Genomic DNA, 26719 nt, shown 5'->3' with positions numbered 1-26719 from the left:
AAATAAAGCATGATTATGATCATGATAATTGCAATTAAAACAAAATTATCATGAAAAAAAAAATTTTTTTAAATTGACTAGAGCGTTAAATATGCTTTAGTGATTTTGTCTCTCACGCAAACCATATAGAATAATAATATTCGTATATTCGTTGATCTGTTAACGTGAGAAACGTTAAAATTTTATTGAAATAAAAAATGTGGGTAGATGTGGATAGGATAAAAATGATGAACAATTGAGTGCACTGCCTGCGGACATTAAGTAAACCCATACATAAATATATAGACATGCTGAGACATATAGGGAGGATAAACTTTTGTTAAAACGCGTGTCTCTTGTCTTCAATATTGGTGCATTCGCTTCATCAACCATCGGAACGTGTCACGAATTAGTCTACAATTTCATTTATATACACTCGTAATTATTATTATGATTATAACATAAAAAGAAAAAAAATTATTGATGAATCAAAAATGGATTAAAATTTATAAATATTAATACATTTTTTTAATTTAAAAATTGTTAAATATATTGTATCAATAGTATTTGTAATTGACAAGTGAAACTACGTGATTACATATGATTATGTCACTTGAATGCTACGTGCTTCTCACCTCATTCTCAAATATAACCCCAAGTAATTTTACCTTACCTAAGTAACTATCCAATACAAAATTCAATTCAAGTTTCAAGACTACTATACTACTTATTATATTTGAAAATAATTACTATTATACACTGTATCAATAAATAATCATACTTGTTATTTTAATCAAAAGTAACTAGTAATTATAAGCAGCTATCTATCAATTAAATTCGAGCATTTAAATGCAAAAAACAAATAACAAAATCCATTCAATTTTATCATTTAAAATATTCGTAACTATGAATTTTTAATATTTTATAAAAATTACATTTAAATTATAAATAATAAATAAGCTGTAATATTATTATTCACACTGATCAATAATTTAATTAGCTATCTAATATTTTTTTTTTTAATTTGCACACGTGTTTATTCATGTGTAAAAAAATATTGACAATAAATTTTAAAATTTATATATGTATTTATTTGTTTAATATGGTTTTCATAGAGTCAAAGCGGTCAAAGCCAATGCCAATGTATTCATCTGCACGTGTCAAATATATAATACGCCTCTTGATGCAAAAAAATATATATCAACACGTACTACGCCTATACGTATTAACATTTATTTATTTTAGTAAATGGGGATGCGAGGTCAGTCAAGAAGACATAGTCTCTTCTCTATACTATCACTAATATTATATAATATTATTATTATGTATTGGTATACATATATATATGTACATATATTTTGACAAAACATAACTATCCCTACGTTTATGTAACAACCCTTACTCGAGTGTGGAGGCGGCGACCTCCATTGGGGTTGTACAATCGTGTCCTGATTGATAATTTATACGGTGCGTGCAGGTTATTTGATTATATCTGTACTAACTCCTCCTGCCCTTCTTTATTCTATTTTTTTTTTTTTCTTGCCCTTTCACATACATGTTCATAAAATCATCTTGAAAATAAGACAATTTTTTTTGCACTTATTTTCATATATACAAGTACATACAAATTCATGTTGAACATTTATAATTAAGTAAAAAAAAATTAATTAAAAAAAAATGTTGGATTAGGGAAAGAAATAAAAAAATATTTAATTTTTATTATTTTTATAAATTTTATAGACTTTAAAATATATGTAATTTATATTTCTTTTATTTTATGTTGATGATTAAATTTTTTTTTTTTTTATGTTTTAATTAATTTAAATATAAAATATTTAATTTAAATTTTTACATTTTTAATTTAGACATTAAATATTTATATATTTAAATGTAACATGTATTTTTTTTTTTTGCAAAAAATATACAGATATATATTTTGGTCTATTTGATTACTGCTGATCTTTTTTTATTTTTATTATTTAGTTTTTATTGTGTACAAAGAATAAGGGTAGCTAAAAATTTTGAGGGAGATATATTTATATATATAAAAGTTGTGGGATGTGTTGTATGTGTGGTTATATCAAAAAAAGGGTGGTAAAAAAAAAAAAAAAGAAATCAAAGACTGACATGCGGGTGAAAATGTTGTATGGTGGGTGACAAAACTCAACCAAGTTGAACATAACGGTATAACACAGTGGGGTTGTAATCGTGTATGACGATGATGACATAATTGGTATCATTCGGGGTCTTCTTTTGAGGTGAACCATCCGGTGATTTTCATCCCTGATATAGTTACATGAGTATATACACGAGTGGGAGTCGTTCTTTTCATCATTTCAAGGGATGAAATTGTCCACATCATCATAAACTCTTTTTATCCACATTTTTATTTATATTCAATTATCATTTCTCCTTTTTTTTTATTATTTTCATAATAATATTGTTACAACATACTTTGAAAATAATTTTAAATAACTATATTTTAAATTTTCGAATAGAAATTTCTTTATTAATTTTTTTTATTATTATAATAAATTTCTGTAGAAAAAATTTCGATTTTTTCATCGAAATATTTCGATGATATTTCTATTTTTCATGTTGCCATTAATTTTATAATAATTATTTAAATTTTTTTGTATTAATTTATCGAAATACATATCAGGTTTATTTTTTTTTTCGATTTAATAATTTCTAACGCAGCTCGATTTCGAAATTTTGGCGTCATCTTGTGGATCTCTGATAAAATTTAACGCTGATAATAGCGGTATCGTGAATATATATTTAAAAAACGAAAAAAAAAAAAAGGGTTTATCAACGCGCATGTGTGTTTGAATTAAATTGATAGAAATAAATTTACCAATACCATTTTACTTTCTTTATGTAATTTTTTTTTCGATATTTTAATTTCGGTTATTCGCCCCGAGCCCAGCGAAAGCTCTCACTAGACAAAACAGATGTCCCTGAATTTATCCTCCAAATAAACTGTCTGCGCATACGAAAACGAAAGTGTTGATCAGCTTCTTTGTACAGTGGAGGAGAATTTAATATTATCTGACTTGAATTCTCAGCAAGGGCGAGGCTGATAAAAGACAATTAATAAAATCAATGTAAGTATAAAAAAAAAATTCTACTATCTACACAATACAATTAAAATTTATAATGAAGAAAAATTATTAAAGTCAATGAATCAATAGTTTAATTTTTATATTTTATACATAAATATATATTTTATTTTTTTCCACAGTAATTGTCCAAAAACTACTTGTGAAATGGCTGCATCTCATCAAGATCTTGCTTCTAATCCACCAGCTCAAGAAACCAGAGATTACGTAGGAGAAAGTGAGTAAAAAAAAATAAATAATAAACTTGTTAAATAGCCAATTTTTTAACAATAATAAAATCAAAATTAAATTCTAGTTCTTGGCCTTGAATCATGGAGTCCAGGTTCTTGTGATGATTACTACAAAATCGTAACAACAACAGAGGATGGAACTTTAATTAGAAAATTATTTGTTGGTAATTTAGCTGAAAGGGTAAGTTGATAATAGTAAAATTAATATTTAATAATAAATAAAATAATAAAAATAAATTGTTTATAATTTTTTTAGACAACAACAAAAGACCTCATCAAATTATTTAATCAGTATGGTGATGTTGAGAGTTGTTATATCAAAAGAAATTATGGAAGAAGTAATTTTGCATTTGTTATATTTAAAGATGTAACTGGTGCTTGGAAGTAAGTAAATTATTTAAAATAAATAATAATTAATATTATAAATGTTATAAATTATAATTGATAAATTATCTAGTGCAAGAGAAGCTGCTGAAGCACATCAAGTGAGAATGCATTGTCGAATACTCAGAGTATCAGCAGCAGACTCATGGCATCAGCCAGATTATATTGAAAATCAAAGAGGATTATATGGAAATAAAGATAATAATAATCAAAATACAACAACAACAATTGTTGAAGCTCGAGCAGATGTTGAATCACCAATACGTTTATTAAATGATGATTGTTTAATTCAAATGTTTTTACATCTTCCAATATCTGATCGTGTAAGAATGGAACGTGTTTGTAAACGTTGGCATGCACTTAGTCGTGAATCATGGTGGTCAGTTAAACGTCTTGATCTTGAAAAAAAAAATTGGGGTTTATCAGATAGATTTAGATTACAATATATTGATACAGCAACACTACGTAAAGTACTTATGAGATGTGGTGATTTTTTAACAAAACTTGATCTATCTGATTTATTACATTCTTTAGGCTCAAGTACACTAACAATTGTTGGTAAATTATGTCCAAATTTACAATACATTGATGTTACTGGAATAATATTATCACCATCAGGAATTAATTCACTAATTGTTAATTGTCGTAATATAACTGAATTTTATATGAAAAAATTATCTGGTCCATGTGAAAAAGATTTGGCAAAATTATTTATGCTTAATAAAAAATTAAAATATGTATCACTTGGTAATCATAGTATTACTGGTAAATCACTTGGACATTTACCACATGATACTATTGAAAAAATTAAATTAGATCATTGTACATCATTATTATCAAATTATTTTGATTCAGCAATACAAAAATTTACAACAATTCAAACATTGGAACTTAATAATTGTGTTTGTCTTAATGTCAGTTCAATAGCAGCAATTAGTAATATGATTACACTTATTAATTTATCATTTACTGGTAATTATCCATTGATAACAGCAAAATCACTTTGTCTTTTATCAAAACTCACCAACTTAGAGCAACTTGATTTCAATCAAAATATTTTGGTTAATGATGGAAATATAACAATCATAACAATGACATGTAAAAAACTAAAAGTTTTAAATATTTCTGGTAATTATTTATTATTATTTTATACTCAAATGAAGATGATTAGTTAATTAATATTTATTTTTGTTATTATTTCAGGATGTGTAGCTGTAACTAATAGAGGAATATTAAGTATTTCAACACTACCAAAATTAGAAACATTGACAATGAATTCAGTTAAAAAAGTAACTGATGAATCAATTGCTTCATTATGTAAATTAAAAGTACTTAAATGTCGTTCTAAATTGACTGATCTTAACATAATAAATTGATTCACAATTGGCAACACGCAGTTTTAAGTTGTTACTGGTGGAACTAAAATTGATCCATCAACAATTACTGAAATATCACCATTTTTACAATTGGTTAATGTTGATTTATCATAAATCATTTATATAATCATTGTCAATTAATTTATGATGATATTTATTTGTACTGCTATTCATTGTATCAAGTATTTATATTAACAGTAGTACAATTGAATGTAAAATTATAAATTTTATCCATTTTATACAGAAACAATTTGTGATTTAATATTAATATTTATTATTTCTATTTTACTTGGTGAATTTATATATATTTTTATTATTTTTATTTACACCAGAAATATGCTATCTCAATGCTCACAATAATTAAAATTACTCGACAAATTAAAAGAGAGATAAGCTTGGTGTAAATTAATTTCAACTATTGGCCTAATGCAGTATTTTTTTTTCTATCTTGTTATATTATTTTTAATTATTATTTGAGTGTTTTTTTTAATTTTATCTGTTTATATTTTGAAGTTCTGACAAATGTATTAATTTATTTTGTCTTTTTTTCTAATCTGTATTTTTTATTTTTTAGAATAAGTTTAATAACATGGCTTAATTAAATTTTTTAAATATTTATTCAACATGTAGAAGATATATACATGTATGATTGACACATTTAATGCAATTGTATCAATGCATTTCACGACCAGCTGTGAATTTAGCATATCCATTGAATAACTTAGATACCTCTTTGGCAATAAATAATTAACAATTTTAGAGATAACTAATATGATGTGCTGTGTTTATTATTATTTCAACTAAATCCTCAATTATTTTATTTTATAACATGACTATTTTTCATCATTGAATTATTATATTGGAAATGAAAACTGATAAAATTTAATTAATTCAGTTCTTCAGCGTTAAACGCTATTTTGAAAAATTTTTATTTACCTAACTGTGCCATTTATTTAATTACCGATATTTATTTTAAAGCCAAGTCGGATAAGGCTTGTATTTTCTTATATTATTATAAATATTGTAAGAATTTTTATTAATTATCTAACACTTACTAAAAATCATTGAACTTCAAACAACAAGTATAAATTTCATTTTCTTTTTCCTTTTTTTTTTTCACATTCACTTTGTTATTTTATTTTAAACTAATTTTTCTTCAAGTTTTATTTCGTTTTATAAACTTTATTACTTGAACAAAAGAAAAATATTTCTATATTATTATATATATTGGAAACACATTTAATTTTATATTCGTATTATTTAATAATTCAATTGTTTTTATGTTCCGATAATTTTTTTTTTTTAGCTAATTAACATTTTACTATCATTAACGACTATTATTATGGTCGTTAATTGTTATATATATATTATTTTATAATAATAAAATGACACACACGAATTCTGATAAGAATACGTTATTTTATTTTTATTTTTTATTAATATTTTATGCTATTATCTGATCAAATTAAAAATAATAAATGAGGTAAATAGTTTTTTATAATAAATTTGCGTTTGTAATATTAATGCTGATCTAAACACTGGTCTATTTTATTAATTTTTTTATTCATTTATTATGTACTTGAGAGCCATAGCTTTATATTTTATTTCATTCTAATTTTCTTAATATTTTTTTTTAATTTTAAAACAGATAAATAAAAAAAGAATATTATTTTACAGCTTGAAATTTTTTAACTATTTTTATTACGATTGATTTACTTGATGAAAATAATAATTTCGAATAATTATGTTTCGAAAGAAACAGATGTGAAAAAAATTAAGAAAAAATTACTACAGCTTTCAGGTACGTGTGTTAATCTGAAATAGTCATTGAATTGATAAAATAATATTTCTATAAATCTTGTTTTATTTTTATTTTTTTTTAATGAAAGATCTTCATCTCCAATAAATGTCTCCTAATCTTATCACAGTAATTATACATCAAATTGTTCATTAAACTTGAACAATACACTAATCCTAAAATATTTTGAATTTATTCTTACATACTTTAAATTAAATATTAATAACTAAATTATATATTATAAACAGTGGCAATTACAATCTTATCTTTTACCAAAATTACAAATAACTATCAAATTAAATAATAAATTTAATATAACTGTGACAACAGACAAAATAACAAAATTCATTCAATAATAAGTGACTATTAAACAATCTAAAAATTTACCAAAATAATAAACATCAAAATTGATTATTTAATAATAATAAAATTGTGAAAATAATCAAGTTATCTTGTCTGTTTTTTTTCTTCATCATAAAAATAATTAATAATCAAATGTTTGCTTTATTTTCAATAAAAAAAAAAAAAACAAAAAAAGAGCAAATGAGTATTTTTTCTTTTTAAATAAATGCCACTGTAGAAAAAAAAAATACATATTTAAACTGGGAAAAAATAAAATAAAAAGAAAATTATGACTTAAGAGTACTGAACGCGTATGTAAGTGGTCAAGTATGTAAGAGTAACATTTATTCAGGATTGCACATTGGCTAAACGCGTCGGAGTTGTTGGTTGAAGATCCATTGTTCTACATACCCATCCGGCAATATCAACATTTTCAGCTTCAGCTTTTTTAATCCATTCATGATTCTAATAAAATGATAAATTAATTAATAAAATTATTCAAGCTAAAGTTTAATAATTATTATAAATTACCATTAGTGTTTTTAAATCAGCTCTTTCAGCTGGATTTTTTTTCAAGCATCGATCAACAAAATCAGTAAAAGCATCAGTAAATAAACCTGGTGGTAATTTTGGTGGTGGTTCATTAACAATATAATCAAGAAGTTCAAATATTGCCATTGGTCTTGGACTACCAATATCTATTTTAAAAAAATATTAAAATTATAAATTATTTTAGCATAAATTATTGTTGATGATTTAGATAATAATTGTAATAAATTTACTGTGAGCTGGTGATTGTGTTGGTGTTGGTAAATTATTTGAATTTGCTGCTGATGCTTGTGCAGCTTGTTGTCCAAATATTGATATAAGTTTTCTTAAATTTGGTGGTGGTATTGGATACATACCAATAGCCATTTCAACAAGTGATAAACCCAATGACCATATATCACTTTGAACAGAATAATGAGTACCTTGTAATCTTTCTGGTGACATATAACTTCTTGTTCCAACAAATGAATTTGCCATTGAATCAATAAGTTGTCCTGATACACCAAAATCACATATTTTTATTTCACCAGCACTATTAACAAGTATATTACTTGGTTTAACATCTCTATGCATAATTGCATGTTTATCACGTAAATAACTTAATCCTTTAAGTACCTATAATATATAACAAAAGAAAAATTAAAAAAAAAACAAATGTAATATTTTATAATTGACAATGTTCAGTTTATTAAAAATAATAATTTCAATATAGAAATTGTAATTAAAAGATAATAAAAATGTCAATACCAACACTTGAATCATCAGTAAGAAAATCATCAGTACAAATAAGTAAAAAAAAATTAACTGAAGATGAAATAATTGATTTACATCAAGAATTTACAACAGATGATCATTTAATATCATTAGAAGATTTATGTGTAAAATTAAATACAAATATAATAACTGGATTGACAAATGAAGAAGCTGAAAAACGTATAATTGAAAATCCAAATGCACTTAGTCCACCATTAATAACACCACAATACGTAAAATTATTTGAATGTATGTTTGCTGGTTTTGCATCATTACTATGGCTATGTGCACTATTATGTTTTTTATTATATGGCATTGAAATATGGTTTGGCTATCAAGATGATGAGGGTATTGAATGGTTTGGTCTTATAATAATAATAATATGTATTGTATCTGGTTTATTTGCTTATGTTCAAGAAAGTAAAAATACAAAAATCATGGAATCATTTACAAAAATGGTACCGACATTTGCACTTGTAATACGTGATGGTGTTAAAAAAATAATACCAACTGAAGAAATTGTTATTGGTGATAAAGTTGAAATAAAACTTGGTGATAAAATACCAGCAGATATTAGAATAATAAAATGTTCTGGTTTGAGAGTTGAAAATTCAAGTTTAACTGGTGAAAGTGAAGCTATTGCAAGAACTGATTTTCCAACAGATTCAAATCCTCTTGAATCACAAAATATTGCATTTTTTTCATCATATGCTGTTGCTGGTGAGGGTACAGGTATTGTTATTGGTACTGGTGATAATACAATGATTGGTAGACTTGCTGGTTTAACAACACAAGTATCAAAAACAGCAACACCAATATCAAAAGAAATTAAAAATTTTGTTATGATTGTTAAAAATATTGCAATTTTTTGTGGTATATTATTTTTTACATTATCATTAATTGTTGAATTAAATTTTATAAAAGCATTTACATATTTACTTGGTATGATTATAGCAAATGTACCAGAAGTATTACTTGTAACAGTAACAACATCTTTAACATTAACAGCTAAAAAAATGGCTAATAAAAATTGTTTAGTTAGAAATTTAGAAGCTGTTGAAACACTTGGTTCAACATCAACAATATGTTCAGATAAAACTGGTACATTAACACAAAATAAAATGACTGTATCAAATTTATGGTTTGGTAATGTTAGACATCATCTTATTGCTGGTGTATGGTCACTTGGTGCTGAACGTGATTTATTATTAGAAAAACCAGCATTTAATGCTATTATTAAAGCAGCAACATTATGTTTACGTGCTGAATTTAGAGGTGAATCAAATATATATACAAGAATTGAAGAACGTGATGTTATTGGTGATGCATCAGAAACAGGTATATTAAAATTTTGTGAACATATTTATTCAACAAGAAAAATACGTTTACAATATACTAAAATTGCTGAAATACCATTTAATTCAAATACAAAATATCAATTATCAATTCATCGTGATGAAAATGGTTATAATATATATATGAAAGGTGCACCAGAAGTTATTATGGATTTTTGTACATCAATATTATCAATGGATGGTTTAACACGTGATTTAACATCAAATGATATTATTGAAGCACGTCAAGCATGTACTGAGTTAGCATTTCTTGGTGAAAGAGTATTAGCATATTGTGATTTACATTTACCAAATAGTAAATATTCACAAGATTTTAAATTTAATACTGATACACCAAGAACATATAATTTTCCAACAAGACAATATAGATTTTTAGGTTTAATTAGTTTAATTGATCCACCAAGAGCATCAGTACCAAATGCTGTACATACATGTCGTGCTGCTGGTATTAAAATAATAATGGTTACTGGTGATCATCCAGTAACAGCAATTGCCATTGCAAAAGCTGTTGGTATTATTAGTGAAGGTAATGAAACAAAATATGAAAAAGCATTTAAATTAGGTAAATCATTTAGTCAAGTTAATCAATTAGGACGTGAAGCTATTGTTATAACTGGTAATGAATTAAGAAATATGAATGATGATGAACTTGATGATATAATACGTAATTATGAAGAAATTGTATTTGCAAGAACATCACCACAACAAAAATTATTAATTGTTGAAAGTTGTCAACGTTTAGGTGAAATTGTTGCTGTTACTGGTGATGGTGTTAATGATTCACCAGCATTAAGAAAAGCTGATATTGGTATTGCCATGGGAATAGCTGGTTCAGATGTTGCTAAAAATGCTGCTGATATGGTACTTATGGATGATAATTTTTCATCAATTGTAACTGGTATTGAAGAAGGAAGGCTAATATTTGATAATTTAAAAAAATCCATAGCATATACATTAACATCAAGTGTACCAGAAATGTTACCAATGTTAAGTAGTATATTATTTTCAATACCATTACCATTTGTTATTGAATTAGTACTTTGTATTGATATTGGTACTGATTTATTACCAGCAATTGCATTGGCATATGAAAAAGCTGAATCAGATATTATGAAAAGACCACCGAGAAATCCACAAACTGATAAGCTAGTTAATAGTCGTTTAATATCAATTGCATATGGACAAATTGGTATGACACAAGCACTTGCTGGTTTTTTAAATTTTTTTACAATATTTGCATTTCATGGATTTTCACCATATAATTTAATTGGCCTGCGGCATGATTGGGAAAATAAAAAAATTATTTATTTACATGATTATTATGGTAATCCATGGTCATATGATAATCGTATGAAATTATTAAATGAAGCAAGAACTGGATATTTTGTATCAATTGTTATAACACAAATGATTGATCTTTTAATGTGTAAAACAAGAAGAAATTCAATATTTAAACAAGGCATGAGTAATTGGTTTTTAAATGTGTCATTTATATTTGAAATAATATTAACTTTTATATTACTTTATACACCTGGTACTGAAAAAGTTCTTAAAACAATGCCACTTGATTTTTGGTGTTTTTTTCCATGTTTACCACTTGGTATATTTTTATGGATTTATGATGAATTTCGTAGATATTGTGTTCGTAATTATCCAAATGGTATTATAGCAACAGAAACATACTACTAATATGCTTTGTCATTTAATTTAAAAATAGAGTTTTTGTTTATTGATTAAAATATATATTTAAAAAAAAAACTTACCGCAAATGTTATTGCTCCTAAAATTGGTTCTGGTATTCGACCAGCATTTTTCAGTATTAAATCAAGTGAACCACCATCCATGTACTCCATGCATATGCTTATTTCACCATCACTAAATAACAATTGTTTTAGTTAGCTTCAGCTAACATGGGGTATTTGAATTGTGAGTAAATAACTTACCTATAAAATGCACCATAAAAACCAACAATATGAGCAAAATTACACTCATGAAGTACTTTAAGTTCACGTATTATTTGTTTTTTAATTGCTGGTTTGACTTCTAAATGTATCAACTGAATAAAAATAAAATTTATTATTTTAAAGTGTTGTTGTTTTTAATTAAACTATATTTATTTACCTTTCTTGCCATTATAAGTCCATACTTTTTGTGTCTAACTTTCATGACAACACCACCATTACCAGCACCTAATTCACCTAATTTTTCAAAATCTTCATCACACAATTCACCAACTTTTTCTTTTTGTCCTAAAAAACTTTCTAATCTTTTTCTTTGTTCTTCATCCATTTCAAGTTCTTCTAGTCTTTCTTGAATTGCATCAATAGTCTCTTTACCCATAACACCACTGAAATTATTAAAATTAAAATTAAAAATCATTATTAAGCAGCTTAAAAATAAATATATAACTTACTCTGGTATTACAGGTGGTTCTGTATAAGTTGGAATTGGTGGAACTGGAGGTGAAGGTGATACTGTTGGCACAGGCTCTATTGAGCCAGATGGCAATGTCAAATTTAATTTATTTTTCGACATTTTCTTAATTGTTTTGACCTTTGTACCAACTTTCCTCAATTATATTTGATCTGAAACTAATAATTATTATTTTACAAAATTAAAAAAACACATAATATGAAAAATTATTGACAAAAAAAAAATCAACAGATGATTGTTGCAACTGTCATCTGTCAAGTGTATTATTTAGCAGCAAGTAGAAAGTGTTTAACAAACAAAATTAATAAATATTATAATTTTTTCTACATGTTAATTTGCATACTATTATGTTAATTATAATTCAATAGACAACTTGATTTTAATTGTTATTTTTATTTTAACAAAGCTACTTTAAATTGTCAATTAATAATTTATCCACACCCATCAACACAGCCAACACATCTCAGCACAATAACATGACACAAGTAGTTTTACTCAATATTTATAAATCACTAAAATAGAAGCTAGATATTAATTTTTTTTAATTATAAATTTATCTAATTACCAAGTGTTTTTGTGTAAATAATTATCATATGATAATGAGCGGTGCTTTTTTTTTTGAAGGATTTCTACAATTGCAAGTTGTCAAAAAAGCATCGGCGTGGATATTCAATATTCCCCTAGTGAAAGAGCTTTTGCTTCCATTTTTTTTTTGTCAATCAAGTGCTGGATAAGAAATAATAGATGACAGCTCCTGTCAACTCTCAAAAAATGGCCGTGCCTAGTGTTTTTTATAGAAAAAAACACTAGAATAATAATTTGTTTTTTTTATTATTTTTGTTTATAAAAATATAACAATTGTTTATTAAAATTATTTATCTTGTTATTGGCTAATTATTTATTAGCTAATAATTTTTGATAGTTATTTAAATTATTATCAATATTAATATGGCGAAATCAATGATTTTTCAAATGACAACATTGACAACCTGCCCTCTCTCCCCACCTCTCCAATTTCATATCGTCTTTCTTTTTTATTCTCATCGTTTTAGGAAGAGGTATGCTTTTCAATAATTTTATGGAAAATCTAATAACATCGTTTAAATAAATACATTTTTAGTTAAATAAAAATAATAAATTAATTAACAATATGTTAAATGATGTTTTTAAATCAGTATTCATTGTGATTTATTAAAATAAAATGATATTGAGGATGAAAATTGGATGCGATTACACATGGCATAGTTGTGTCCTCGTGTACCTTATGTTAACTTGGTTAAATTTTAATTTTAATATTTATATTTAATTAATTTTACAGTTAACAATGGGTAGATATTCCCACGAAACCGCCACTCCGACAAAATCGTGCAAGGCACGTGGCTCAAATCTACGAGTCCACTTCAAGGTAATCAATTAATAATTTATTTAATTAATTGGCATATTTTTATGCTATTACTTTAACCTAAAAATATATTTTTATTTCTTGATTATTCATTGTTGATGATTTTTATTACTTAGCATAATTTTTTAATAGTTGAATTATAAAATAATAATTGTACTTGTTATATCATAATATTAATATGTAAATTATTTAATTTCAGAACACTCATGAGACTGCTCGTGCAATCAAAAACATGACCCTCAAACGTGCCCAAAGGTACTTGAAGGCTGTCATTGAATTTAAAGAATGTGTTCCATTCCGTAGATTCAATGGTGGTGTTGGACGATGTGCTCAAGCTAAACAATTTGGCACAACTCAAGGTATGTTATCATTTTATTATTCATATGATAATCATAGCTTTGTTATTGATAACATGAACATTGTTTTAATATTTTGTTGATAATTTGCTTAGGTCGTTGGCCAAAGAAATCAGCTGAATTCTTGCTCCAACTTTTGAGAAATGCTGAATCAAACGCAGACTACAAAGGTCTTGAAGTTGATCGTCTTGTCATTGAACACATCCAGGTCAATGCTGCTCCATGTCTTCGTAGAAGAACTTACCGTGCTCACGGAAGAATCAACCGTAAGTTTATTTAATTTTAATATCAATTTTATTGATTCTTTTTTTTTTATTATTTGTCATTATAAATAATAATATTTTGTTTGTTATTATTATTTCAGCTTACATGAGCAGCCCATGCCACATTGAAGTCATCTTGACTGAAAAAGAGGATGTTGTTGCCAAAGCAGCTGAAGAAAAACCAACCCAAAAGAAATTGAGCAAAAAGAAGATTGCCCATCAAAAACAAAAAATGATGAGAGAATAAGGTATTGCATTGTTATAATAATTTGTACTTCAAACTCAATAAAAATGCAACATTATATTATACAAATTTTTTTATTATTATTTTCCTTATTTTATTTAATCCATCAATTTGAAAAACACAAACAACAATTGACTAAAAAATAATAATCGATTAATCAACAAACTGTTGAAGCAATATTACTCTTTTTCTATTAGTAAAATTCATCAACAACAGCTGTGTCAATAATAACCATAAACGAAATAACAAAATAATATATATTTCTTATGAAATTAAGTAACACAGCTTTTTTTTCTATTTTCAAATTATTTTTATTTATTCCTTTTGCCACATGAAATTATTACAATTTATTTTTAAAAATATTAAAATTCATCAAACAATTGATACAGAAATTAATTTTTTTTATCTCCACGAAAAAATAATAAATTAACAAATTTTAAACCCATTCTTGGAAATGTTGATTCAATAGTTAATTGTGCATTTTGTAAATCAACACCGACTTGTACAATTTTTCCACCAGCAGCTAATGTTGATGATATACTTTTTTTTATTGCATTAATAGTATCTCCTATTGTTTCCTTGGTATCAGCAGCAATTTCTCTCCAAACTTTTAGTCTACTTTTTATACTCTTCTTTTTTTTTTTATTATCAAATATCAAAATTAAAAAATAGTATGAATAATTATTAAATTATTTGATATTTTAATATTTTTTTACCGGTTCAGAAGCACTATATTTATACGAGTTAATTTCATTGTTTAAATTTCTTTTGAAGTCGTCAAATGAATCCTCACCACCACCTCGTACATCAACACGTTCAACTAAATTTGCTGAAGAATCATCCATTTGATTTTTTTTATCTCCAAATTTGAAGAATCCATTGCCCAAATTAAACAATGTTGATAGTCCATTCTTAATTCCATCAGTTGTTTTTTTGGTAACATCACCAATAACTTCTACAACTCCTTGTGGTTTTTTGATATTCTTAAAAAATTAAAATTAAGTTATGTTATTTATTAACTAGAATATTAATAAATGATACTTAAAATGTAGCTATAATTACTTCAACAGTGTCTGGGTGTCCCTGTTTTTTATCAAAAGCACCATTAGCATCTTGACCCAATCCAAGTACAGCAAAAAAACCTTGTTGAAGAGCTTTAGTTGTGTGCTTGGCAGCATCACCAAGTTTATCAATAATTCCTTGGATACCTTCATTTACCTGATGTAATTTAAAATATTAATTATTATATTTTTCTTGACTTTATTAATTATTTATTATACTTACATCTTCAACTTTTTCATTAAACTTTTCTCCATTTTTAAGCATTTCTTTGCCCATGTTGATAAATGTATTTGTACTTTCTTTAAATGCATCACTACCATCTTTAGCAACATGTCCAATTTCTTCATTTATCTGTTGAAATAATTATTTATTAATTTACAAAAATTAATCATGATATTTTAAAGATAATAGTTTAATAATTTTTACATTATTTAATTGATTTTCTCCTTCTTTTTCTGCTGATTTACCAAAATTAAAAACATTAGAAAATCCTTTTTTTGCAGCTTCAGCACTATGTCTACCAGCATCACCAATTTTATGAAATACTTTTTGGGCATCATTATTAAACTGTATATAATTGAAATTATAAAAAAATTAATTTAAAAAACAAAGCTATTATTTTATAATAAAAAAGAATTTAATTTTTATATTAACATTTTCAGCTCCAGATCCAAATTGTTTGACTGTTTCAATGAATCCTTGGCCAACACCAGCAATTGTGTTAACTCCTTCTTCAACTGCTTCACCAGCATCATTTGTTGCACGACCAAAATTATCAACAAATTTTTGATAATTTCCATTTACCTATTGTTTATACAAAAATACAATAAACATAAATATTTTACTTTAAAATATATTTTTAATTTATCATTATTAATTTTAATTTTACATTTTCAAGATTTGGTGCTCTGGAGTCGACATAAGGGTATCCCTGAAAAGAAAAAAATAAACAAAATTAATTATTTAGTTAATTATATTGTATAATTACTCGTTTTTTTAATTTGTCTGACCTGGACATGCAATCCTGCAAACAAAACTACGCAAATTATACGAAACAACATTTTAATATTTTTAAGAGAAGTTGTGTTACTTGAACAACTACGACAAATGGCAACAAAAAATTGAGCTCTTTAATAGAAATACTTCTCAACTAGTGATGAAATAAAATTCAACTGTACAAATATAATCCATCAATGACAAAAAAAAATTACGGAAGTTATAATTTTTATTATATTTTATGGAAAAATAGTCAAATAATATTAAAATATTTGATAACAACATGATATATTTTGTCATTGAAAAATTACGATTCGACGAAATACATGCAAACACTTGTTGAATAAATATTCAAAAATTTATGGATGTAAATTTTATTTGTTTAATAGATTCATATCTTTTTGATTTAATAGTTTATCAGTCTTTATTTTGAATTATTGTATTGATCTATTTTTTATTTTTTCTTAGCCATTAATAATATGACCTCGTAAAATATGATTCCAAGAAATTTTCATAACTGACAAACAATTATAGATCTAAAATAAATCATATTATATTTTATTGAAGCTTTTAAAGCTTGCAAATTAATTAACATAGTGCAACAATAATTACACTTTGGATAATTAATTTATTTCTCTGATAGAAATTCAAGCTGAAATTTCTATTTGCATAAATAATTTGCCTTTAAATTTCTTTCAAGTATCTAATCCCTTCTTTGCAATTAATTCTGTTAATTAAACTATTAGTCTATTACTAAAATAGATAAAAAAAAAAATAGTAATGACTGTTTCTATGATTAACGCGTGCTGCCCTCTGGTATATCAACCTCATCGTTTAAAAGTCAACTGCCAAGTAAAATAAATTGTTGTTGTTTACATTTTTTTTGCTCTATTGAATACACTTCAATGTAATTGTTTATAATAAATTTAAATAAATAGAAATAATCAATACAATCGTAAAAAATAATAAATAATAAAAATGGATTTCGAGGAAGATATCGAAAAGATATTATTGTCACGTGAAACTGAAGAGGCATTTTTTAAGAGGTTATGTTCTCATACAAGTAATTTTCGTTCTGAACTATTAGAATATACAAACAAACGACTTGATATACATAATGGTAATTAATTAATTTAATAATAATCTATTTAAATGCTTTTTTTATTTATTACTCCATTAAATTATTCAAAGTTTTGGATAAAAATTGGCGGGATTTTGTCAATGTCAAAACATTGAATTATTTTGTTTTGATTTTGTTGTTTATATAGAGGGCAATAGTTGCTATTTTAAATATTAATAATAATATAAATAATAATATTTATTAATAATTAATTACAGAACAAAAAATGAATCATGAAATAAATAAAAATGTAAAAGAACAATTGGACGATGATTTAAGAAACTTAGAATCTTCACTTGAAAAATACTTATTACAACAAAAAGTATTAAACAAACAAATTTCAGCAGGAAAAGAATCTGAAGAAAATTTAAAAAAAGATATTGAAGAATTAAAAATTAAAAAAGAAGAATATGCATTAAATATGGTTGATTTAGAAAGAGGTTTGTATATTTATTATAAAATTTTTAACATAAAATTAAAACTACTTTTATAATTTTCTATAGAATTGGAAGAGAATAAAAAATCAATGAAAAAAGAACATAATGCAATTAATATGGCAAATGGAATTTACAAAGAACATTTAAATATTTATATTGACTTTGAAGAAATTGATGATCATGATAATTTAAAAATTACATTTTTTTATGATAAAAATCAAGACAAGGATAGTTATTACATTGAGTGTTCAAATTATGATTCAACTTGGAAAAGTAAGTTTATTTTAAATCAAATAATTCTAATAATTTTCCAAACAAATGTAAAATATTAATTTCTTTTTTTTTTTTTAATTTCAGTTTTTAATATTAAACCTTCACTCAAAGAAGAACATCTTAGAGAAATTCAATTAGATTTTAATGCTGATTATGATATCCATGACATGACAGCATTTTTATGTAAAATAAGATATATTTTTTTAAAAAATTACGACTGTAAAAGAAGCTTACACAACGAAAAAAAAGTATAATAAAAAAATAAAGTATATATTTTAATTGTAAAAAATATATTAATCATCAGTTTTTAAAATTTATAATAACTTATTAATATTATCAATAAGGAAAAAATAAAAATAAATTAACACATTATTAGAAGAGTAAAGCCTTTATTAATAATAAAAATTAAAATATTTAATATTATATTTTGTTATAATTCATTTTTTTTTTTTTCATTTTAGACACATTTTGGATTAATTTTTATTATTTAGAATTATGATTAAATTAACTATGAAATTCTTATTAAAATATAACATTGTCATTTGTTGCAATAATTTTTGTCCTCATTGTATATTTTCCTTACCTTTTTTCATAGTCAGGAAACGTCTATTTTGCTTATAATATTTAATATAATTTAACTATAAATATATATATTATCCATGACTGAATTAAAAATTAAAAACTGCAAATCACAGCATTGATAAATTACTTAACAGCTAGAAATAACAGGACAAATTTAATTCATACATGAATATTATTATTTTAATTTTAAATTATATTATTTTCATCAAATGAATTTGATATTAATTTATGCACATATGAAGTTGATTCAATATTAATTGTGATTTTTAAATATGATAATTTGATCATTTTAATAGTTTAATTTTATTTTTTAATATTAACTTATTTATTTAATCATTGATCAGTTGATGTCCAAGTGAACTTGGACTGTAGATCAAGTTATATTATTTCTAATAAATTTAATGAATGACTACATTGATTTATCATTGATCAATTTACAAAGTTATTTTGTGGTCAATTTAATTTTCAATAAAATAATAAAAATTTAATATAAAATTACGTATGCATTCCTTGATGATAATATTAATATATGTTTTTTCTTTTTCATCATTGACAAGTGTCAATGAAAGATCAACCAATCGCCCACTATCAATTAATCAGTTTTGATTTAACTGATTTTTTTTTTATTTACTTTTTTGACCTTTTAATATTCCATTCAGTCGAAGAATTTAAAAACTGAATCAACAGTATAATATTTTTTATTACACAAGTTATTTATTATTTTAAAAAATCAATTATTTTTTTATTTTTTATTAATTATTTACGAATAATCTATATTCGTTGTATTTAATTAATTTTTTTTTTTTAAATAAATCTCAAATACAATTTTATTACATCTATAAAAAATAAGATTTATTTTATTGTTTTTATTTTACAATTTTTATTAAAAACACTTTGTTTTTTTTATTGAACAAAAAATATTTTAATTATTAATTTTAATTATTGATAATTATTATTATTTTTAAATGATAAAATTTACTTTTTTTTTTTTTTTACTTTTTCTTTTTGAAAAACAAAAAAATATATATATTTATATCTAATTGATATTATTTATTGGACAAATTATTATTAACGTTTTTAAATGCTGTTAGATAGATGATTTTATTAAAGATTTAAATAATTGTTTAAACGTTTGGTATATATCGCAGTTTAAGTTCAAAAATATATAAAAAAAAAGAAAATAAATGAAAACTATTTACAATAGAAACAATCATGCCTACATGATTTTAAAAAAATAATGATGATGATGATAACAATATTAATAATGATTTTGGTGTCAATAATAATTAATAATTAATAATAATAACAATAATAATATTAACTATTAAATTTCTTAGCTCAGATATCAATGCAATTTGTATAATACGTCAAGCAAATATATTATTCATTTATTTTTTTTCATTGGTACCTATTGTCCATTGCAGCTTGATCTGCAGTTTATAATTTTTTTCTTTGCTCATTCTTTTATTTATCTTAAATATATTTATTAATTATTAATAATTACGATTATGTAACAGTTTTATTTTTTGTATTTTTTTTATTAATTTTATTTTATTTTGTAAATATTATTCAAGAGTTGCAGCAAATGATACATTACCACCAGATGCTGCAGCTGCTGTTGCAATGAAAAATGTTGGTGGCAATGGAGGCAGAGCTGATGTTATTTCAGTCGGTGGTTTAATTGTTGTTGGACAATTATTTGCAACCCCGTAAACCTTTGCATGATTTACTTCCAATGCAACTGTTAAATCAGCCAATCCAGCATCACACAAAACTGGATTATCTGTAATTATTATTAAATTTTTTATTCATTATTACTACGTCTAGACAGTCAAGTTATTTATTATTTAGAAAAATAATAAAATAGTATGATTAGAATCAGCGATTTGATTAAATATTTTATCAGCAAATATTTTAGAATTTTTTTTTGTAAATTCGAAATTGTTTTTGTAACTTTTGTGTACTTTAAACACTTGAAATAATTAAATAATAAAAACTTTGGAAAAACCCAGTATCTTGTTGGCTTAACAGCAATCAAGATTACTTGAGCAACTTGAATGAATTGTAAACACTTGATAGAAAAATATGATAAAGTTTAGATATTATTATTATAATATAATTGAGCAACAAGTTGATGAAAAAAAAAATATATAATAACATTTTGCAACCCCATTTCTTATCCACGAGGTTAAACTCCGCTTGAATGAAATAAATGTATTATAAAATAAATTTATAATAAATAATAAATATTATATTTATTATTATTTAATATTATGATGATGATGAGAAGGAAAAATTGCGTGTTTAAAATTTGAATGAATTGTTTATGGCGCCATATAAATATATTATCATTTTCAATGCGTATAACCAATGATTGTATTTAATTAATGTAATAATTCAAGTCAGTCGCGACTAGTACTCGTTTGTCTCTATGTTTACACTCCAACTTTGAGTATCATTACAACATAATCATTAATCACTGGCGCCAGTTCACTTGACCACAATACTTTATGACCTTTTTTGTTTTTCTTTTCAATCAATCATGATTCATGACACAAATAAGATTATTGCTGTTAATATATTTATTCATTTTTTTTTTTTTAAATTATTAATGTTAAAATGTAAAATAATAAAATATATACCTTGTAAATAAATTCGTAAAACATCTGGAACACCGTGAATTGTACAATGAGTATTAGCAACTAATTCTGGTGTTAATGATCTAATCTCATTTGTACTGACATCAGCCCAACAAAGAACTGGAAAACCACGAAAATCTCTTTCTGAAAGTGTCACTAGTCGATTATGTGAAGCATTTAATTCTTCAAGTGCTGGTAATCCTGTCTAAAATTTAAAAAAACAATAGCTATTATTTTTAAAAAATTAATAAAATGATAAATACAAAAAATAAAATACATTCAAGTACCTCTGAAGTATCTTCAAGTGTTGTTAGCTTATTATGAGATAAATCAAGAACCCGAAGACCCTCTAGACCTCGTAAATCTTGAGGGCCAATTGTTGGACCAAGTGCATTATAACTTAAATTAAGTCTTTGTAATTCACGCATGCCAACAAATAATGATCCTTCAAGTGTTCTAAGTTCATTGTGTTGTAATCTCATATCTTGAATACTTGCACCAGGTGTTTCTTCACCTTCAATTTCCACAAGATTCTATAAATAATAATTATATAATTAAATATATAAATTAAAAAATATTTATGTTTAATTATTTTAAAAAATACCTCAATTGGTCCACGAAATAATCTGGCAATTTGATTACTTGAAAGATCAAGTAAACGTAGTTCTTTTAGTCCACGTAATGAGGCAAATGAAAATTCACTGAGTTCATTATGTGTCAAATTAAGACACTTGAGTGATCTTAATGGCCACAAGGCACTATTACTACCATTACCATCACCACCAGCACTTGTACCACCGCCTAATGATTTAAGTGAATTATGACCTAACTCAAGATCTTCAAGCATTTCTGCATCAATAAAATCTTCTTCAGTTAACTATTTATTTAAAAAAAAAAAAACAATATATTAAAAAACTTTTAATTAAAAATAATTAAATAATATTAATATAATTAATAAATAAACAATATGTTGTACTAACTTCTTGAAGTTTATTATATGATAATTCAAGAAATTTAAGTCTTTTAGCTTTTTGTAGTGTACCATCAAGACTATGAATTTTATTATGTTGAAGAAATAAAGTTTCTAATCTATGTAATTGACGAAATTCAACTGGTAAATGAGTCAATTCATTGTCAGCAGCATATAGCATTTTTAAATTATGTCCAGATGCTGGTAGTTCACCATCCAATGATGTTAATTCATTTGAGTTGATAAATAACCATTCAAGTTGATTTAAATCACTGAAATTAATAATAATTATTAAATTTCTATTTAATTTTTATCTAAATATTATTTAGAAAAACATACCGTAGTGTACGATTTAATGAATTTAAATTATTTCTGCCAACATGTAAATGTTTAACAAGTGGAGGAAGTGAACCAGGTATCATTTCTGATATCAAATTACCAGCCATTAATAAATGCTGTAATGTTGGATTATACTGAAAACAAATAAACAAATAATATTTAATTTAATTAATCATTTAATTATTTAGAAAAGGTCAATGAAATGATAAAATATAATATACAGACAATTTCAATGAATTTCATGGAAAATAAATAAATAATGATAATGAAATTATTGAATGACACCAATGATTGTGCATTTAAATTGCCTGTCACGTGTCATTCACGTTGCACTATACATTGATTAATGACAAATGATTTATTCAAATAAAAATATATGAATGAATAAGGCTAATTTATTCATCGATAATATTATTAAATAAATAATATAATTTATATTTAATACCTTAAAATCATCAGAATCAATACGACCAATTCTATTTCTGCTTAAATCAAGTGTTCGTAATAATGATAAATGTGATAATATATGTCGTGGTATTGATGGTACTTCATTATCAGCAAGACTCAAGTATTGAGTACGACCCAAACCGGCAAATACTTCACCATCAACATTACTGTAATTTTTAAATAACAAAATTATTAACACATCATTTATTTATCATTAAATTATAGACTAAACAAATTTTTTTTTTTAAATTTATTTTTCATGTGTAAATATGATTCTTCCTCTTTTTTTTTTTTTTTACTCAATCATTTGATTAGAAAAAAAAAAAAATATTTATATTTTAGTTTTTTGCAATAAAAAAATTATCGAAATGGTATTTATTTTATCGGAAATAATTGTTTTTAAATTATTATTTTTTATTTTTTATTTAATTATTATTTTAAATAATGTGATGTGACCTCATGTCATATCATTTCAAAAGAGAGATAAATCATGACATTGTGATTTAATGTGTAAATGAATTTTTTTATTTTTAATTATTTAAAAACTTAAAAAAAAGTAATTTGAATATTTTTTTTTTCATAAAAAATTATTTAAATTTAATAAATAATTGGTTAATTTAAATGAGACAATTTTAAAATTACCAAATAATTGGATATCTAATAAAATGTCATGTAAACCAAACAATCTCTCGAAATTTATTATTTTTCCAATTATTATTTTATTATCTCTTTTTTTTTTATTTAATATGTATTTATCAATGATAAGAAAAAAAAATTAAAACACTTGATCAAATTCAATAACGACAATGTATTAAAAGCTTTAAAAAGCTCAAGAAAAAAATACATACATAAAAAAAATATTTACGTTATTTAATCAAGTGGTTAAAGGCACTGTTTGGTCAGACCTAAATGGTCAGGCAATTGAGGCGTTACCTACATCACTCAAACTTTGTTATCAAAACTTAGTATTATTTTTTTTTTCTTTTAATTAAAAATGAAATGATTAGCTAAGCATATTTGTAATAATAATGAGAAAAAAAAAACGCATTGACCCAAGAAAATGGCAGAGAAAAAAAAACATTATCACGTCAGGATGATCATAATAAATTTAAAAAAAAATATATATGATAAACTTTTGACACAATAAACAAAATAATAAATAAAAAATAAAAACAATATATAAACATACCCAAGCTGATCATGATTAAGTTCAAGTCTCGTAATGGACATTCTTAAATCTTTAAAATCATGTCTTGATATATCCCTTAGTTGTGAATGTGATACTCTAAGGGTTATCTGTTGTTCAGCAGTAAATTTACCCCTGAGTGCATCAGCAACTTGTCCAAATGATTCCATTCTTTCACAAACAACTTCAATTCTTTCACCATGACCATGTTGATTATAATTGTTAACAACACCATCACTACCACTTGAACTACCACTATTATTATTACTAAAATTACTACCACTATTATTACTACCACTATTACTATTACTACTACTACTACCACCTCCACCTCCTCCACCACCTCCACCACCACCAACACCAGGTATTTCAGTATTAGAATTTGTAACAATACCACTGATACCACTAATATTAACAGGATCACTTGATGGTGTTACTGTTACAGGATTAATAATAACTGGACTTGAAAATTCTTCTTGTCTACATGTACATGGACTTATTTCACGTCTAACAGCACAATGAAGACTCGAGCTTGCTGCAAGACCGAGTAATGTATATATTAAACCAGACATAGCAGCGTTTATCACCAGACTCTTTGAACGCAATGCCACGACTATTCTAATCACCATCCAAACACCGAATACCCCATCCGCAATAATATACAGACGGACCATGCGCGCAACCCCCCGCAAACCGCCGACAAATTTTATATATATGTATAAAAACTTGAAAGATTATAAATTCAACTCTTTCGTTCTTTATATATATATATATCTTTATTTTTTTTATTTTATTTATTTATTTTTTTTTGTCTCACACACTTTATACCACGCGACAATCAATCACTGTGACCAGTAGCTTGTATATAAACTTGTCCTCCCTCCATAAGCAATACACCCCACCCCACATTAATCGCGTATCGAATTAAACAAGAGAGAAAGATAGTAGATATATTTTTTTTTCTCTCAACCCTCCTGACGTCCTGACCCCTTGGCCTGATCTCAAATTGTCTCTCCTCGCTTTACCCGGGATTCCTTAACTTTTTTTTTTTTTTTTTTTTTTACTATCTCTCTCTTTTTTTCTATCAACAATTATTTGTAAATTTTTTTTTTTTTTTCAATTTATATTCAATCCAATATATCTAAATCTAATAACTCGAGATCACTGTCAATTTTAATTTTTCAAAATTTTTTAATATTTAATAATATTATTTAATTTATAAGAAAAATATAGAGTCACATTGAATTATATTTTTGAATTACTAGTAAAAATGATAATTAAAATTTTAATATTTTTAATTTATCACGTGCGCAATATGTTGAGTTAAACTCCTGGCGCCACGAATGCACCAACGACATTAAGTCATGATAGTCAGTGTGGGACTTACTTATAGCCAGAAGAACCTCGATCTCTCTCACAACTACATTGTAATAAACTAAACCGGGTACTTGTTATTTTTTTTTTTTTTTTATTACACTTTGATTATAAATAAATAATTATGTGTAGGATGAAATGTACAATTTTATCATTAATCCATTTGATGATTTATTATATTTTTTTTTTTATTTAAACATAATCGAGTAATTACTAAACACACTTGTAAAATAAAAAAAAAAAAAAAAAGGTATATATTATCGAGAAGGCAATTAACTATATAATTACGTAAATAAATTTTTTTTTTTTTAATTTTTTCTTTGTGAGCTAGGTCAAGAGTAAATTTATATACAATATAAAAAATAAATTTTTTTCATTCATATCTTGATAACTAGCTAGCTTAATAAACTGCACAATTGATGACCTTAAAATCCCATAAATAATTAAATTATTTATTAAATAAAAAATTCAATTAATATATATTTTTATTGGTATTTTATTTTTTTCATTTAAATTTATTATACATAAAGTCGTAACTCGGACAACTTGTAAAGGGCTTCATCGGGTTAATTGGGTTAATCGTGACCCGATTGACAAATACGACGTATATTCCTACTAGTTTATTCATACATTTTTTTTTCAAATGCAGTTAATATAATTTTTTCGAATTTAATATTTAATTGACATTAAATGAAAGAGACAGTAATC

At 24.5% G+C, this 26719-nt stretch overlaps 7 protein-coding genes across 10 annotated transcripts; 4 read left to right on the top strand and 3 right to left on the bottom strand.

Moving 5' to 3' along the window:
* Positions 1 to 2839: 2839 nt before the first annotated feature.
* On the top strand, positions 2840 to 5803 carry LOC122859767 (F-box/LRR-repeat protein 12-like). The gene is made up of 6 exons (XM_044163454.1): positions 2840 to 3086; positions 3224 to 3318; positions 3397 to 3512; positions 3588 to 3715; positions 3789 to 4843; positions 4919 to 5803. Exons 2-6 carry the CDS (start codon positions 3249 to 3251, stop codon positions 5089 to 5091), a joined length of 1542 nt encoding a protein of 513 aa, XP_044019389.1. The 5' UTR covers positions 2840 to 3086; positions 3224 to 3248; the 3' UTR covers positions 5092 to 5803.
* Positions 5804 to 5911: 108 nt separating this feature from the next.
* Positions 5912 to 13018, bottom strand: LOC122859778 (dual specificity mitogen-activated protein kinase kinase dSOR1). Of its 4 annotated transcripts, none has more exons than XM_044163465.1 (8): positions 12887 to 13018; positions 12302 to 12479; positions 12010 to 12235; positions 11832 to 11944; positions 11652 to 11763; positions 8014 to 8395; positions 7763 to 7929; positions 5912 to 7696 (listed from the first exon to the last, which is right to left on the bottom strand). In XM_044163465.1, exons 2-8 carry the CDS (start codon positions 12421 to 12423, stop codon positions 7580 to 7582), a joined length of 1239 nt encoding a protein of 412 aa, XP_044019400.1. In that variant the 5' UTR covers positions 12424 to 12479; positions 12887 to 13018; the 3' UTR covers positions 5912 to 7579. The 4 variants fall into 4 exon arrangements, with proteins under 4 accessions (XP_044019400.1, XP_044019407.1, XP_044019415.1 ...); XM_044163472.1 differs by having other exon boundaries at positions 12302 to 12473; positions 12887 to 13010; XM_044163480.1 differs by lacking the exon at positions 12887 to 13018 and adding an exon at positions 12763 to 12865.
* Positions 8425 to 11645, top strand: LOC122859756 (sodium/potassium-transporting ATPase subunit alpha-B-like). The gene has a single exon (XM_044163443.1). The coding sequence runs from the start codon at positions 8518 to 8520 to the stop codon at positions 11575 to 11577; it is 3060 nt and encodes a 1019-aa protein (XP_044019378.1). The 5' UTR covers positions 8425 to 8517; the 3' UTR covers positions 11578 to 11645.
* Positions 13019 to 13293: 275 nt separating the features above from the next.
* Positions 13294 to 17010, top strand: LOC122859734 (60S ribosomal protein L17-like). The gene is made up of 6 exons (XM_044163420.1): positions 13294 to 13379; positions 13640 to 13726; positions 13923 to 14082; positions 14175 to 14345; positions 14444 to 14590; positions 16311 to 17010. Exons 2-5 carry the CDS (start codon positions 13646 to 13648, stop codon positions 14587 to 14589), a joined length of 558 nt encoding a protein of 185 aa, XP_044019355.1. The 5' UTR covers positions 13294 to 13379; positions 13640 to 13645; the 3' UTR covers position 14590; positions 16311 to 17010.
* Positions 14982 to 16251, bottom strand: LOC122859745. Its single transcript, XM_044163431.1, has 4 exons — positions 16075 to 16251; positions 15871 to 15999; positions 15649 to 15804; positions 14982 to 15569 (listed from the first exon to the last, which is right to left on the bottom strand). The coding sequence occupies exons 2-4, from the start codon at positions 15922 to 15924 to the stop codon at positions 15288 to 15290; spliced, it is 492 nt and encodes a 163-aa protein (XP_044019366.1). The 5' UTR covers positions 15925 to 15999; positions 16075 to 16251; the 3' UTR covers positions 14982 to 15287.
* A 531-nt stretch (positions 17011 to 17541) lies between the features above and the next one.
* Positions 17542 to 18745, top strand: LOC122859723 (GRIP and coiled-coil domain-containing protein 2-like). Its single transcript, XM_044163409.1, has 4 exons — positions 17542 to 17764; positions 17983 to 18204; positions 18268 to 18474; positions 18559 to 18745. The coding sequence occupies exons 1-4, from the start codon at positions 17623 to 17625 to the stop codon at positions 18726 to 18728; spliced, it is 741 nt and encodes a 246-aa protein (XP_044019344.1). The 5' UTR covers positions 17542 to 17622; the 3' UTR covers positions 18729 to 18745.
* Positions 18746 to 18846: 101 nt separating this feature from the next.
* On the bottom strand, positions 18847 to 26004 carry LOC122859703 (insulin-like growth factor-binding protein complex acid labile subunit). The gene is made up of 8 exons (XM_044163391.1): positions 24641 to 26004; positions 23450 to 23618; positions 23005 to 23138; positions 22676 to 22937; positions 22300 to 22572; positions 21983 to 22228; positions 21699 to 21900; positions 18847 to 20839 (listed from the first exon to the last, which is right to left on the bottom strand). The coding sequence occupies exons 1-8, from the start codon at positions 25309 to 25311 to the stop codon at positions 20622 to 20624; spliced, it is 2175 nt and encodes a 724-aa protein (XP_044019326.1). The 5' UTR covers positions 25312 to 26004; the 3' UTR covers positions 18847 to 20621.
* Between the last annotated feature and the right edge of the window lie 715 nt (positions 26005 to 26719).

The sequence above is a fragment of the Aphidius gifuensis genome, linkage group LG1, assembly GCF_014905175.1.
Source record: "Aphidius gifuensis isolate YNYX2018 linkage group LG1, ASM1490517v1, whole genome shotgun sequence".
NCBI classification, from domain to species: Eukaryota; Metazoa; Arthropoda; class Insecta; order Hymenoptera; family Braconidae; genus Aphidius; species Aphidius gifuensis.
This window is presented reverse-complemented; position numbering and strand designations above follow the sequence as displayed.

Coding starts and splice junctions, on each gene's coding strand:
- LOC122859745 (XM_044163431.1), bottom strand. CDS start 15,924: ATGGGCAAAGAAATGCTTAAAAATGGAGAAAAGTTTAATGAAAAAGTT. Junction 15,805..15,870: donor TTAATGAAAAAGTTGAAGAT/GTAAGTATAATA, acceptor AAATTACATCAG/GTAAATGAAGGTATCCAAGG. Junction 15,570..15,648: donor GACACCCAGACACTGTTGAA/GTAATTATAGCT, acceptor TAATTTTTTAAG/AATATCAAAAAACCACAAGG.
- LOC122859756 (XM_044163443.1), top strand. CDS start 8,518: ATGTCAATACCAACACTTGAATCATCAGTAAGAAAATCATCAGTACAA.
- LOC122859723 (XM_044163409.1), top strand. CDS start 17,623: ATGGATTTCGAGGAAGATATCGAAAAGATATTATTGTCACGTGAAACT. Junction 18,205..18,267: donor TATGGTTGATTTAGAAAGAG/GTTTGTATATTT, acceptor AATTTTCTATAG/AATTGGAAGAGAATAAAAAA. Junction 18,475..18,558: donor TTATGATTCAACTTGGAAAA/GTAAGTTTATTT, acceptor TTTTAATTTCAG/TTTTTAATATTAAACCTTCA.
- LOC122859778 (XM_044163465.1), bottom strand. CDS start 12,423: ATGTCGAAAAATAAATTAAATTTGACATTGCCATCTGGCTCAATAGAG. Junction 11,764..11,831: donor TTTTATGGTGCATTTTATAG/GTAAGTTATTTA, acceptor ATTGTTATTTAG/TGATGGTGAAATAAGCATAT. Junction 7,697..7,762: donor CTGATTTAAAAACACTAATG/GTAATTTATAAT, acceptor TCATTTTATTAG/AATCATGAATGGATTAAAAA.
- LOC122859703 (XM_044163391.1), bottom strand. CDS start 25,311: ATGGTCCGTCTGTATATTATTGCGGATGGGGTATTCGGTGTTTGGATG. Junction 23,619..24,640: donor CTTAATCATGATCAGCTTGG/GTATGTTTATAT, acceptor TAAAAATTACAG/TAATGTTGATGGTGAAGTAT. Junction 22,938..23,004: donor TCATTAAATCGTACACTACG/GTATGTTTTTCT, acceptor TATTAATTTCAG/TGATTTAAATCAACTTGAAT.
- LOC122859734 (XM_044163420.1), top strand. CDS start 13,646: ATGGGTAGATATTCCCACGAAACCGCCACTCCGACAAAATCGTGCAAG. Junction 14,083..14,174: donor ACAATTTGGCACAACTCAAG/GTATGTTATCAT, acceptor TAATTTGCTTAG/GTCGTTGGCCAAAGAAATCA. Junction 14,346..14,443: donor TGCTCACGGAAGAATCAACC/GTAAGTTTATTT, acceptor TTATTATTTCAG/CTTACATGAGCAGCCCATGC.
- LOC122859767 (XM_044163454.1), top strand. CDS start 3,249: ATGGCTGCATCTCATCAAGATCTTGCTTCTAATCCACCAGCTCAAGAA. Junction 3,716..3,788: donor GATGTAACTGGTGCTTGGAA/GTAAGTAAATTA, acceptor TAAATTATCTAG/TGCAAGAGAAGCTGCTGAAG. Junction 4,844..4,918: donor AAAAGTTTTAAATATTTCTG/GTAATTATTTAT, acceptor TTATTATTTCAG/GATGTGTAGCTGTAACTAAT.